This window comes from Ylistrum balloti, unplaced genomic scaffold (assembly GCF_031769215.1).
Source record: "Ylistrum balloti isolate Yb309-2 unplaced genomic scaffold, AGI_CSIRO_Ybal_v1 Utg369808, whole genome shotgun sequence".
NCBI classification, from domain to species: Eukaryota; Metazoa; Mollusca; class Bivalvia; order Pectinida; family Pectinidae; genus Ylistrum; species Ylistrum balloti.
The window spans coordinates 2,698,571-2,713,567 of NW_026781982.1; the positions used below are offsets into that span (position 1 = coordinate 2,698,571).

The 14,997-nt window shown below is 37.0% G+C and overlaps 1 protein-coding gene across 1 annotated transcript in view; it reads left to right on the forward strand.

The window, feature by feature from the left end:
• Positions 1-1,783: 1,783 nt before the first annotated feature.
• LOC132544798 (serine/arginine repetitive matrix protein 2-like) overlaps positions 1,784-14,997 on the forward strand; it is a 132,209-nt gene continuing 118,995 nt past the window's right edge. The window contains exons 1-3 of the mRNA XM_060208444.1: positions 1,784-3,534; positions 3,658-3,803; positions 3,879-4,359. Coding sequence (XP_060064427.1) covers positions 1,784-3,534; positions 3,658-3,803; positions 3,879-4,359 — 2,378 coding nt within the window. The remainder of the gene's footprint in view (positions 3,535-3,657; positions 3,804-3,878; positions 4,360-14,997) is intronic.

Below are 14,997 nucleotides of genomic sequence, written 5' to 3' on the forward strand. Positions count from 1 at the left end.
GGAAAAAGGTTACACGAGTCAGATATTAATTTTATAAAAATTAATCATGCACGTGTCAGCCTCCAGAGAAATTTGATTATCTAAATTGGATTAAAATCTTATTAATGTCTTCTGTATTAATTAGGATTTCCTTGTAATTATAATCCATGGCTGCATATGAACGATACAGAATGAACATACAAGGATAATTATTACAACGGTAATGACCTTTAAAATGAAAATACAATCATGTGACACCACCATCTTCTTCATAAATACAGTTGCCTGATTGCAATATTATGATATATCTGTAAATGATTTTACAATGCTTCAGGAGACATTGTTACACTTGTTGGTGAGATAACACTTGAGGAATGCCTAAATGACTGTGACTTTGAAGTCTAATTTTACACTAGAACAATACAGAACTGGCAAAACAATGTACCATTAAACCTATTGAATAGCTCTGGTTAGATGACGTGCTTCATTTGATCAGAAATAGTCTTATTCTTTATGGATATTATTTTTAACCCTCTTCCAAGTTACGTTGACATCAGCTCCCAACCGAATGAATTGAATACTTCTTAAGAAGCTTTTGTAAGTTAAGTTCTCTGACAACAGGCCAAAACGTAATACACTATAGCAGTTGAGCTCAAAGTCTTGTCCAAAGAACAATTCTTTATAAGTTTTAGTTTAATGATACACCTAACCGATGGTCTTTCGAGCACCCCAATTTGTTTTGTTTTGGTTGAGGTATATGAGGTTTAAAGCCAGAATGACATTGTGTCCATTTTGTAAGAAGTTTAATAATGAGATAGGTGGACTTAGTCATTCATAATGTATCGTGTATTCAAATTAATTTTTTACATGTGTAAACTATGTGTGTATAGAGGTGCACTATGAAAAAATAATATCTCACACACATTTCATTAGTAGGTGTGTGACTCATTGTCAGAACAGAGTATAGAGATTCCTATGGATATATATGTGAGAGGGAAAAAATGATTGGCTTGTCTCTATTCTCGTGGATTTAAATGTGAATTTCAATTAATGTGCTTGTTCTAAAGAACATATACTACCGGATGTTACTTTAAATAGAATGTGGAAGTGACGAAATTGCTAGTTTTATTGCTCAAAATTTTCTCTGATTTTAGAAGAGTCTGTCGATATAAATTGAGATGCACCAGTATTCCAAAATTACAGTGATTTTGTTGTGTGGTGGAATATTACATTATACTCTTTCTGGTGTGATCAGACCAATGTTGTTTAACTGGGGACACCTAGAATCATAATATACGAAAGAAGCTGTAATTGCTGGTAAATGGTGTTTGTTATTTGGAATGATTTAGCTATTTAATACTTCAAATTGAAGTCCAGGCCAGGGTAAATTAATCTTCAGAATTTCGTTACACAAAAGTGGGATCGTTTTGTAATTTAATTGGGAGGCTATATCATAGAGGCAGAGATTTGGGTGTCGACAATGCTCGATTGTTGATACCCAATGCAGACTAGGTCTGAGGGAATCTTTTACAATTTTATTCATGTAAAGGATGGCATTTACAAACAGGTTTTTTTTTTTGAGAAACTGCTTGTGTAATTGAAAGAGGAGGTGATAAAATACTGCTTTATCACTGATTGGATCAATATAAACAGATTTGGACAAATAAGGATTGGAGTATTAACCAGAAAACACATGGACCTTCAACACTGTAGATGTTATTTACAAAACAGAAGAATTTAAATCGTGATGTTCCAATTTGCTGTAATAATTGAAAACTTGTCTGATGATGATTAAGATTACAGAATGACGTCGAATAGGTCACGATCTGGATCCCCATGGAGCCCATTAACCCCAGACACCCCCAAGGCAGGTGGATGGGAGTCTCCTTGGGGTCGAGTTTCTACTCCCACTCCTCGGGGACCAGTGAGGAGCTCTAGTGTTGATGCACCTGCTCAGGATTCATTGTCCACTCGATGGGCAAGTTCTAGGTCACTCAGTGATAGTGGACAAGGACTACCAAGGTCAGGAAGGTCATCTCCCTGGCGAGATTCTGAACTGTCACATGTAGGGAAGTCTGGAAGCCCTGTAAGAAGTCCTGAAGGAACTGGGACTTTATTTGATAATAAGTCCTTGCGAGGCAGTCGGGAGTCTGTGACTGATAGCAAGAGTTTAAGAGGTAGTCGAGAGTCCTTATTCAGGCCTCAAACCTCAACTCCTAGAAGTGAGTTTATGATCACCCACAGGGGCAGATCTCCATTTAGAGGACCAGGTAGTGGGGCAGCCTCTCCCTGGATGGCTCGTGATCGTGGCATGCCACGGCCCGGGATAGTCAGTAGTCAAAGAAGTCGGTTTGAGGGTCCAGTGAAGGGAAAAGTCGACTCGGATAAATCAGATGTTGAGGCAAATAAAGAAAATCTTCAAAAAGAAAAGGATGGTGTACCCAAAGCAGGACAAGATCTGTCATCAAATGAACAGGTAGTTGGTTCTCCGTCCAAAGATCAAGAAGAAGTCAGAAAAAGCTGGCCTGATGCTTCCACTAGGGGCCAGGCTACGGTTGCGCCATGGCGGGCTAACTCAATCCTTGTCAGTCAGAAAGGTCAAGGTCGGCCATCTTCATGGAGAGGTCAATCACCATCTCACCAAACAGATAAAAAAGATCAAGATCATGTACCGGTTATTATAGAGAAGTCAAATAGTCAAGGTCCAAGTCGATCGTCGTCGCCATGGAGAGGCAACTCTCCATCAGGAAGTGTCATTCAGACAGATAAAAAAGTAAGGAGTGGTAGTGAACCTTCTTCACAAACTGGTCAGTTGGATGAGAAAGGTCAGAGTGCTTTAAGACCTTCATCACTCTTATTAGATCAATATTCATCACGAGGAAGTAGAACTTCATCACCAATGAGGGGACATTCACCATCAAGTTCAGGACCAGAAGGTCGTGCATCTTCACCATGGAGAGGTCAGTCTCCTTCACGGGGAAATATAAAAAGTGAACTAAGAAAACATGGCCATAGTAGGCCATCATCACCAATGAGAGGTCCTTCACCTTCTAGTCAAGATAGTCACAAAGGTCATGAGGGTAGTCAAGGTCGTCCGTCATCCCCTTGGAGAGGACACTCTCCTACTGGAATCATGTTCCAGTTAGAGATACAAAGAAGAAAATCGGTTTCCCCATTCAGATCGCATGAAAATGGACCTGTGAAAGCTGATGCTCAATTGATAGGTCATGAGGTCAAAGGTCAAAAGAGGTCAGGATCACCAGGTTTCACTAAGTTGCATGATACTGGGAATAAAAAAAGAATGGCATCACCTTATACACAACGGACTGAACATGATTCTCCCCATAACAATGTTTCACCTACAGAAATGACAGATTCCCCTTTGAAGGGTCAACAGGGTATGTCACCAAACATTAAAATGGGTGTGGACACTGCTGGACAGCAGAGCTCTATTCCTATGGATGTAGAGACCCCCATTTCTGGATCCCGTCACTCTAACTCCAAATCTAAAATACCACAGTCATCAAGTAGTAACGGACAGCGTGTGGTTAAACAGTATAGTCCTAGATCTAGAAGTGGGAGTCCTAGAACTGTAATAGCTAGTAGTAACGGACAGCGTGTGGTTAAACAGTATAGTCCTAGATCTAGAAGTGGGAGTCCTAGAACTGTAATAGCTAGTAGTAACGGACAGCGTGTGGTTAAACAGTATAGTCCTAGATCTAGAAGTGGGAGTCCTAGAACTGTAATAGCTAGTAGTAAGGATGTTTCACGTTCTGGACAGGACATGAGTGGTCGTTACACCCCGAGATCAAGAAGTGGTCAAAGTAGTCCAAGATATGTAATTACCGGTGACAAAGCTGGACAAAATAATGATACTTCTAGATCTCGAACTGGTCGAGAAAGTCCGAGATCTGTAATTACTGGTGACAAGGATAAAGCTGGACAAAATAATGATGGATATACTTCTAGATCTCGAACTGGTCGAGAAAGTCCGAGATCTGTAATTGCCAGTGGCAAGGATGTGAATAGGACCAGACAAGGTCGTAGTGGTGAAGAAAGTACCCCTAGACCTGGTATAGGTGGAAGTTATCTAGAATCTCGGATACCTAGATCGATGTCTTCTGGTGCTATTGATCAACCAGATTCTGTTGAGAGCACACTCATTGGACAAGAAACATCACCAGAGCTTAAATCACCATGCAAGGATGATTCCAGATCACAGCTGGAATCACCTGTAGGGGGACACAACTCTGTTATACAAGAACCTGTTATCATGGGAAGGGAGACCCCCAGGTCGGCCCATCCCTCGGGGCTGGCCCGTCAACTGTCTGCTGGAAGTAGGAGTCGATCTAGCTGGTCAGGGATACCTCAGTTCGCTTGGTAAGTTCTTGTGTGAAGAAAAAAAGGGAGGTCACTCTAAATGCAATCTCTTATCTCAATACATGTATATATACTTGCTTACCCTAATGAAAGAAACTATTTCATCTTAAAACTGAAAATAACTCTTCAACAAGTATTTTCTGTTTTTACTAACAGCAATACTGGTACACTTATCAATAGATTTTGAGATTTTATTTCATGTAATGTTAAATTTAGCAAGTTATTTCAAATTGATTCACAGGTATTTTTTTTCTTAATTTTGGAGGTGTAAATTGTTTGAAAAAATGCTGTCTGAATTATCCAGAAAGCAGTATGTCAAACTGGAAATGAAAATTTAAATGACTGGATATGGAATCTGTAGAAGACTTTGTATAGGAGTAATGGGAATGTATTGACTTGCTAATGTAAGCAGAGAAGTAGAAAGGGCGGGATTAAGTGGAGATTATCTGTGGGATTATAGTATTATCCTAAGTATGGATTTCTGTTGATGTGTATGTCAATCGCCAGTCTGCCGTGGTTTTGACAGATTACAGAATCACGGGCCAATCTTTATCTTACCCTTTACACCGTGTAAATAAATTATACTGCCTTGAGTAAGGAATTCTCAGCGAATTTTTTTTTTCAAAAAGAAGGCCATTTGATGAGTAATTCTGGGATTTTTACTTGATGTCACCTGTCATAGCAGCCATTCCCTTGTATCTAAGAAACATGGTGCTGGGTCTCGTCCAACCCTCAACAACAGGAAACTGTACTTCCTTGTTGTAAGGATATTAACAGTTGTCTTCTAGTCAGACAAGCTTCATTATAAATGTGACGAGGAGAGGGGAGAGAGGAAGGAGAAGGGGGAGGGGGGGGGAGGTTGGGGAAGGGAGGAAGGCGAGTGTCATCTGTTGTGTGTGATGAGGGATGTAGGATGTCATTTTGTGTGTAGAGAGGTTGTGGGAGGGGATTCTGTGTCAATTCTTGTGAGGGGGTAAAGTTAAGGAGGAGGGTGATTATTTCTTGTGTTTGTAGAGGATGTAAAGGTAAGGAGGAGGGTGATTATTTCTTGTGTTTGTAGAGGGTGTAAAGGTAAGGAGGAGGGTGATTATTTCTTGTGTTTGTAGGGGGTGTAAAGGTAAGGAGGAGGGTGATTATTTCTTGTGTTTGTAGAGCGTGTAAAGGTAAGGAGGAGGGTGATTATTTCTTGTGTTTGTAGAGGGTGTAAAGGTAAGGAGGAGGGTGATTATTTCTTGTGTTTGTAGAGTGTGTAAAGGTAAGGAGGAGGGTGATTATTTCTTGTGTTTGTAGAGGGTGTAAAGGTGAGGAGGAGAGTGATTATTTCTTGTGTTTGTAGAGGGTGTAAAGGTGAGGAGGAGGGTGATTATTTCTTGTGTTTGTAGAGGGTGTAAAGGTAAGGAGGAGGGTGATTATTTCTTGTGTTTGTAGAGGGTGTAAAGGTAAGGAGGAGGGTGATTATTTCTTGTGTTTGTAGAGGGTGTAAAGGTAAGGAGGAGGGTGATTATTTCTTGTGTTTGTAGAGGGTGTAAAGGTAAGGAGGAGGGTGATTATTTCTTGTGTTTGTAGAGGGTGTAAAGGTAAGGAGGAGGGTGATTATTTCTTGTGTTTGTAGAGTGTGTAAAGGTAAGGAGGAGGGTGATTATTTCTTGTGTTTGTAGAGGGTGTAAAGGTAAGGAGGAGGGTGATTATTTCTTGTGTTTGTAGAGGGTGTAAAGGTAAGGAGGAGGGTGATTATTTCTTGTGTTTGTAGGGGGTGTAAAGGTAAGGAGGAGGGTGATTATTTCTTGTGTTTGCAGAGGGTGTAAAGGTAAGGAGGAGGGTGATTATTTCTTGTGTTTGTAGAGGGTGTAAAGGTAAGGAGGAGGGTGATTATTTCTTGTGTTTGTAGAGGGGGTAAGGGTGAGGAAAAGGGTGATTATTTCTGGTGTTTGTAGGGTGAGAGGGAGTAGGGGACATTTTTTTATGGGAGGAGAGGATTTAGAGGTTGGGTTGCTGTGTTGTGTCATTTTTTTTGTGTGTGTAGAGGGGATGACAATGAGAAGGTGGCATTTATTTTCTATCTAAACTTTTTCTAAATCTGACATGTAACGGGATCATGTGACTGCCATGTAGTTTTAACCTCTAAAGCTTTTGGACTTTCCAACGTGGTCAAAAAGTCTGATCAATTATAAGCTGATGAATTCTTGTTACTTGTAAACAAGTTGAAATGATTTGATGCCATACTTCTTAACTCTCTTTCAAATGTACTACAGTCATACCTGTATTTTCTTCATCATAAACAGCAAAAAAATAATTGTACGAGATAGATCTATAGACATGATGACAATACTTCTGGTCCTAGGTGATTTATAACACATTTGTGGTTGATTATTAATGAAAAGAAAATGTCTTTGTAATGAAGATGGACTCAGAAAAGAACATTAGGGGATAGGCAGGTGTTTCTGTGGTAATTGATTACAGGTAAGTTCTAATACATAGACTCTGATGGCAAGACACAATATTAAAAGTCTGAATAAAGGACTGAGGTCAGGTATGGATAATGACCATCATTCCACTGGTCAGACATGTAAATGAGGTCCATTATCAGGGTAAAAAAAACCTCATCCTTTGTTACGACTTAGTGGGCAAGGTTAAGGGACCTATAAAGTTGTAGGTATGGGCCGGTAACCTTGACAGAAAGATGACCTCTAATTATATCTAATGACCATACTTAGGTATAAACGACTGCTATTTTGCACCTGTCGTGTTCTCCTGACACCAGCAGATTCTTATCTGGATCATTTTTGTAACTGATGAAGGAGATTTGTATAAAAAACATTGGAAAAGTTTAAAAAGCATGGGCAACATTTTAGAAAGCATGCCTCTCTTTATTTGTCATTGCAATTTTTTTCAAAAGTAGTTTTACTTATCATAAATAAACATTTCATTTCAACTTTACTTTTGTGTATTAGCATACGGGTAGATATTTTGAATTTTCAAACGTCAAAAGATCAGAATGATATGTCAATTAAAGCTGATAATGCCTTGGAAATCTGAGGTCAGAATTACAGTTTGTGCTGACAATAGCTGTTATGTAATTACAGGGTGTAAAATCTGCAACATAAACAAGCGTTATTTGTTGCTTCCTGGACCAATTAAACATGAAAAGGACGACCATGCATTGGTCTACTTTTATGTGGAGAGAAAAGTGTATTCTGGTGAGAAATTAGGGTCTTTGATGGTGGCCAGCAGGTGATTCTCCTGGTGTAATATTGCTTGACAGGACCACCACATAGAAAATTGATTTTTGAAATGCAATATTTTGAGGATTTTTTTTCTACATTTATTTTTTTTTTGCGGATGGCTGCATTAATAATTGAGTTAAAGCCCACAACCCAATATATATAAATGTTGTTTGAAAATTATGTTATTTTCATTGGATTTATGTAGTCATGGGTGTCATATATTCAGTATTTGAAAAGCTATCTTCATCTCTATTTGATGTTGATAAGTAAAAACCTGAAGCATTTGAACAGTTACTTAACAACTGTGAAACCTACCTAATCTGAAGCCTTAAGATACCACTCCATTCTATCACGACATAATGTGATCAAAACTCAACTAATAAAGTAAGTTTCATATTGATGGTGTACTTTGGTTGTACTGTAATAAGCCCACCTCTTAACTTTGATTCAGTGGTAATATCTTGTCCCTCTGGGCCATTAATAATGTGTCTCTGACATCATCAGTGTTGTCCTGGCAACAAGTTGTTGATTTCTACAGCTTGGTATACTAGTGTGAATGGATTCAAAGTTTCATTCCTTAATGGTTGGTAGCCGTTCCTTCTGATCATTGACCCTAGCATCTTGAGAACTGTGGTAAGGTTTTCTGGAATGACAATCTACATTTACCCTCTAGCATCAGAATTTACATATGGTAACCAGTACAACCAATATGTCTTGACATATCTAACCTGAGGCCAGTTCGTAGAATCATAACTGCATTGTAGCTTAATACATTTTCAAGATTTTGCTTTCTCACCTCTCATTCACATTTTTTCTTTCAAAAAGAAATAAAAAAATGAAAACCAGGAAACTTGTCAGTGATAAAAAGGTCACATAGGAATGCTGTGTCCTAAAGAAAAAACTTTTTGACCGATTTTTATTTGAGATTTATAGATAATATTTATCTATATTTGGTTCGTTGTGTCCTTTTAAGGCAAAATAAAAAAAGATTTAACAGAAACTTTGACCCGATCAACTCTAGGTTTATAAAAATTTACAGATTCTCTGTGTCAGCTTTAATGATGATGAATATAATTGTTGCTATATTTAAAACCTGCAATAAAGTACATGGTGAATTTTAATGAGTATTATCTAATTGTTCCAATTAGCATTAATTATTGTTCTGGTTAGTTTTTGATAAGCAGGAAGTTTTTGACAGGAGCTTTCAGAATCTGGTATTCAAATTAAAAGGAAAATATCATAAAAATTTCAAGAGGTTACGCTTTAAATGATTGATTCATTGTTTAATCATCAAGTGCTCACCTGGAAATTTTTTGTCAACACCTGATAGAAATTAGGACTTTGACGTCATCATAAATCATATGTGTATGTCAGGTTTGTCATTTATTGAAAAAATAAGATATTGGTGTCAAAATTTAAAGCTTACATAAAGAATTGGTGTCAAACTTCATTGATATCGGTCAAAAAAGGAGCGTCACACATCATGTAGAAATTTTCATCAGTAAAGCATTTTGTGTCAAAATTGATAAGGAAACTGTTTGACTGGTATCATTGAACATGTTTAAAATCTTAAAAATTTAACACACAGATGCGTCTGAATTGGGTTTGTATTTGAAACTGGGAAGTCATGTGTCAAAGAAAGTATGAACTTATCTGTAAATCTTTTACACAGTTCATTACCAGCACTTTTAGAAAATCAGTACCTACTTGTTATTTCGTCTATTCACTAAAATAGTTGAAGCTCTATGCTAGATTTGTATTCAATATTCCTAGTGTGATAATTTCTCTAAACTCAGTCGTCATTCAAAAAATGTTGATAGATATATTATATTTACTGTAGACATATATGTTTTACTTGTAATTTGTTCCGTAATTATCACACTAAAATACGATTGTGCTATTTGTTACCTCTGTATGCTGTTGATACACCATCATTGCGTTGATTTGCCAAAAAGCGATAATGTACAAAAACTTTGTTGTGCTAAAGGAAGTACTGAAGCAGTATTTGTGAACAAAATGATTAAAAAAGAAATCCTTCCTATGATGTACAATCAACAGTTAAATGATAATTCATTCACCAACCTATCCTGTGAGGAGAGGTGCAAAATTACCTATTTATCATATGACATAATGCTATCTATCAGAAATGACCAATGTAATTGTTTATCAAGAGGAAATTTACATACATGTGAAATAATTTATGACTGTTAGGACTTCTTCAAGTTTCCGTGTCATCATTAATTGGAGTGAAATCATATTTTCTGATTATTAAGTCTAGAAATATTAATTTTTGTGAGGAAAAAAGTAACATTGGTATGTTATATCATTATTAAATGTAATTTATGGCCTTGTATGTGACATACATAGACAGATCAGTGATTGTCTACACATCATTCATTTGAAACTTTTTCGAAAAAAAATGTTTAAAAATTAATTCACTTATCAGGTTTGAATTTTTTGCTGATATCATCTGACATTCTGTAATTTTACTGTGAACTGATGATTCGAAGAATGGAGTTGGAATTTCAAAAGTGATTTTGAAGTCAGAACTCTGAAGTTTTAACGTTGAAATTCAAAATATTGATTCATATTAATACAGAACAATACCAACTGTTCGTTGATGCCTGTATTTATATGGAGTAAACAATAGTTTAAATTTGTATAATGTTACTTTTTTATTCCATTCTCATAGAACAAGAGATTAAAGATGATGACCTCTGATCATGATTTTTATGTAAACAAAGGAGAGACAATATTTTATTATGAGAAATACTGTATTCAGATATGAAATAAATTCTCGGTGAACTGCAGACTGTTTACAAAAAGGTAAGTGCCCGAAGAGATTTCTGTCCCTGTAACGACTTAATGTAAAGATCAATACCACCCAATATCATTTCATGTTGCAGTATTAATGGGAAAGAATAAAAGTCTATTATTCAGAAAAACTATACAATATTGCTCACAAGTGAAAAAAAAACGAAAATCAATAGAGAACTCATGGTTGGTTCTCCATGGTTTTGTTATGGTGACCATTTAACTGAGTCCCTTAATCATATAAAATGGTCAGTCAATATCTCATTGATTACTTATCAGTTTAGGGACGCTGGACAAACAATGAGTGATATGATTCTATCGGATAGGTGTTGACTTATCTGAAACAGACTATACAGTATTGATTTGATATAAATAAGATAGAGACTATAAGTCTTTCTCAGGTGATAGTTTTTCTTGGTATGTGTTTATAGGAAGTGTAGACTTTTACCTGCCAATCCAAGTTTGTTTTTGAGCTCACCTTTCTGTGATGTCATCGACAACACTATCATTTCCAGTCATGCTCAGTGGGTATATTTACCTGGCTGCATAGCTGTGTTGTCAGTGTACTAATGAATATATGCTACCTGTGTCATACCTGATAATTTGAACAGGTGAGAAATGATATACTGTCCTACTGATTTTAGCCTTATTTCTAATATGACATCTCAACAGGAGTTTTACTAACCGTTTGACTATTGACAGTCAGAGTAACGAAACAGTCACATAAGACACCTGAACAGGTTTACCTATATATATATAAATATACCAAGCCGGCTTTGTGTATATGTGTATGCCATGTGATTCTGTGTACCATGACTGATACTTACATACTGTGTACTTTCACATTCGGGGAAGACAAGATTGGTTTATTCAGGACCTGCTCATAGGTTGTACAGGTAAGTTGTGTTTTATATGTCAGTATAGTTTGTATTAGCAGGTAAAAATGGTGACATTCCTTACAGTATATCATAGAATTCTCTTCCAGCTGTCAGACTGGTTCCTAATTCTCCTTACAGTGTAGTCTGATAAGCTATGTTGAAGGTTTGAAGGTGGCTATAAATTCTACAATGATGTATGAAATCTGACCCTATAATCTTCTAGTTTGTCCTCTGTTATTTCTCAGGTATTACTCAATGATGTCATACATGTATTTCTATTTCATTTGATCTCCAGGATGTACGAGTCTAGAGCAGAGTATGCAATGGTGGTGGGGGGCTCGAGCTGCCATTGGTAGGTAGATGGGGGGGTTACCTCAAGCTACCATACACATAGACGGGGAGGATCGTCATTATCAGAATAACATGCATACAGTTCCTACTGTGCAATGTAACAGCCTTTACCTATGATATTAATAAAGGTGTTTCCATAGCGATGTTGCAAAGCTTCAGGTAAACCCAATGTAATCTACAGAGTATCAGGAAAGGTTACATCTGCAAATAGATATGGTTACCTCTGTAATAGTCTTATATTTGATATACAAGAATCTGTGCTTGTCTGATTTTGTTTAGTTTTTTTTGTTTAGTTTTTGAATTTCTGTTTTTGAAAATTTCATTATCAAGTGGACCATATGGTACATTTTCTGTTCTTTCAGCATTGCCATTCATTAGTAGGTCTGCCTGTTCTCCCTCCTTCCTCTCTAGAGGATTGCCATCAGCAGGTCTATCTATTGTACCATCTCCCTCCATAGAGGATTGCCATCAGCAGGTCTATCTATTGTACCACTTTCCTCCATAGAGGATTGCCATCAGCAGGTCTATCTATTGTACCACCTCCCTCCATAGAGGATTGCCATCAGCAGGTCTATCTATTGTACCACCTCCCTCCATAGAGGATTGCCATCAGCAGGTCTATCTATTGTACCACCTCCCTCCATAGAGGATTGCCATCAGCAGGTCTATCTGTTGTACCACCTCCCTCCATAGAGGATTGCCATCAGCAGGTCTATCTATTGTACCACCTCCCTCCATAGAGGATTGCCATCAGCAGGTCTATCTTTTGTACCACCTCCCTCCATAGAGGATTGCCGTCAGCAGGTCTATCTATTGCACCACCTCCCTCCATAGAGGATAGCCATCAGTAGGTCCAGCTATTGTACCACCTCCCTTCACAGAGGATTGCCATCAGTAGGTCTATCTATTGTACCATATCCCTCCATAGAGGATTGACATCAGTAGGTCCAGCTATTGTACCACTTCCCTCCATAGAGGATTGGTATCAGCAGGTCTATCTATTGTACCACCTCCCTCCATAGAGGATTGGTATCAGCAGGTCTATCTATTGTACCACCTCCCTCCATAGAGGATTGGTATCAGCAGGTCTATCAATTGTACCACCTCCCTCCATAGAGGATTGGTATCAGCAGGTCTATCTATTGTACCACCTCCCTCCATAGAGGATTGGTATCAGCAGGTCTATCTATTGTACCACCTCACTCCATAGAGGATTGCCATCAGTAGGTCTATCTATTGTACCACCTCCCTCCATAGAGGATTGCCATGATTACTTGACAGTTTTATTCTCATCAAAATAATTCCTCTTTCCCTCTCCCTGTGTTTTGATGTTATATCATGCTGTACTATTTTGGCACAGTTTTGAGTCAACCAAAAGTTAAAAATTTAACACAAAATAGATTTATTTAAATCGGAAAATGTCACTGTACATGATGTTTATAATAGACCTTTTGTGCTATGTAGGATTTGGTAATGGTTAATCCGCCATCAGACGGGTCACTCATGGTACTGCCATATCTCTCTCCTTGTAACACCTAAAGCATTAAACCCTATATGGTGGGGCTCAATATGCTTGTCATTGGACAAGCAATATTGAAATATTCCCTATATCTATCAATGATTAGAAAAATGAGTGAGCAGTATTGTCATGGCAGCTGTGTACAATGGCTGTGGTATGTCAGGTGACAGATGTTGTACGTCTTAAAGTTCATGTTTATTACAGATGTCCACAGCTTGTCATATGTGGTAGTCAACTTCCATTGTGATGAATAAATGTTGATTTTATTGAGATATTTTTTTACTTGTCCAATATATTCAATGGTACAACCAAGATGAATGCTAGAAATGTAAAAAAAGGGAGACAATCTAATTGAATTTTGACTATCAATGATATGTGCTTCTTTTTCTTTAAATAGATATCTTATAAATAATTGGGAAGTAAATAAAAATGATTTGTGTATTACTGTTTATCTCCCTTTGATGTGCTAAGTCAAGGGCTCTGTATATCTACAGTATTTTGACATAGAACCTGGTTTATTTTAATAGTAGGTCTGACATACACCCTTAAGTCCCTCAGAAAATTATTTTCTGCATGGTCATATACTTTCAAGAGATGTCAAAGACTTGACAATTAACTGATTTCACATCCGGATAATTATCACCAATTAGCAGTTCCATAGAAGCTGGGTGTTCACGGTTTGGGGTCAACCCCTTTCAGGAATTTGATATATTGATTTGATCAAGCTAAATTGGCCTTATTGATGAGTTGGAAGATATTTCTGTGGAAGAACAATGTTTGGTGGTGTAAACACAAGACATTGTATCGTCTATGTAGTTCATATGAAGTACTGTGTATGAAATTAATTATCGGGTATATGTATATATCAGATACAGGGGGCGGGTAATGGGAATTTTGTATCACAGGACAAATTGAAAACCTACCTGCTGTGTTAACACAATAAACCATTGTGTGTCTATAGACTCGTGAATGTCGCATGGCTAAATATTTCAATTAAATATTATGATGTATTAGTGACATATCTGAAACATTCTATGGACTGAAATCAACATAAATGGGTGATTGCTTGTATGACTGTTCATTTCAGGAAGCAATTAACATCGTACAATTGATATCAACGTGGGTATATTTTATACAGGTATATACTGGTCCTAACCCTGTGTAGTTATGGTATGTCAACAACAGAATCCAGTACACATTGTTTTGCTATAAATAGAAACAAGAATTTTATCAGATATCCAGATTGATAGTGTAACATACTTAAGTCACTGATGTATAAGCTTCAGTACCATCTTAGTATGGTTAATCAAACCTTTTATAAAACCACATTATACTAATGTATTTTGTCCAGGAAAAAAATGGCGTTTCACAGGATATTGTAGGAGACAGACGAGATAATAACAAAAATTGAAAGCTATGTTATACTGTGTTGTTTGTATCTCAGATGAAGCATTTTGATTTGTTCAACATATATCTGTTTTAAAGCTACTATTTATAATAATGATAAACTTTATTTATTTTACAACAATTGGAAAGCAATTTTACCAACTTATACTAATCACTCTTGTTGGCCCGGAGGGAAGCTTTATTCATGGCTTTAACGGACACTGATTGAAATATCTGCTGATGGAATTCTCAGTCTTCAGAAATAAAATAAGTAAAATGGGATGTTAGACTACATGAACAGAATAGGAATTGGTGAATGGTATGGAGATGTTTTATTGTAGGATGCTTAGTTTGATCAAATATTTAAATTTGATTATATTTTCAAAATGCCTGAAAAGACAACAAATATTCTATCAGTGATATATTGTCACAGTTTGCTGAGATACAACAGAGAGATGTATTCTGA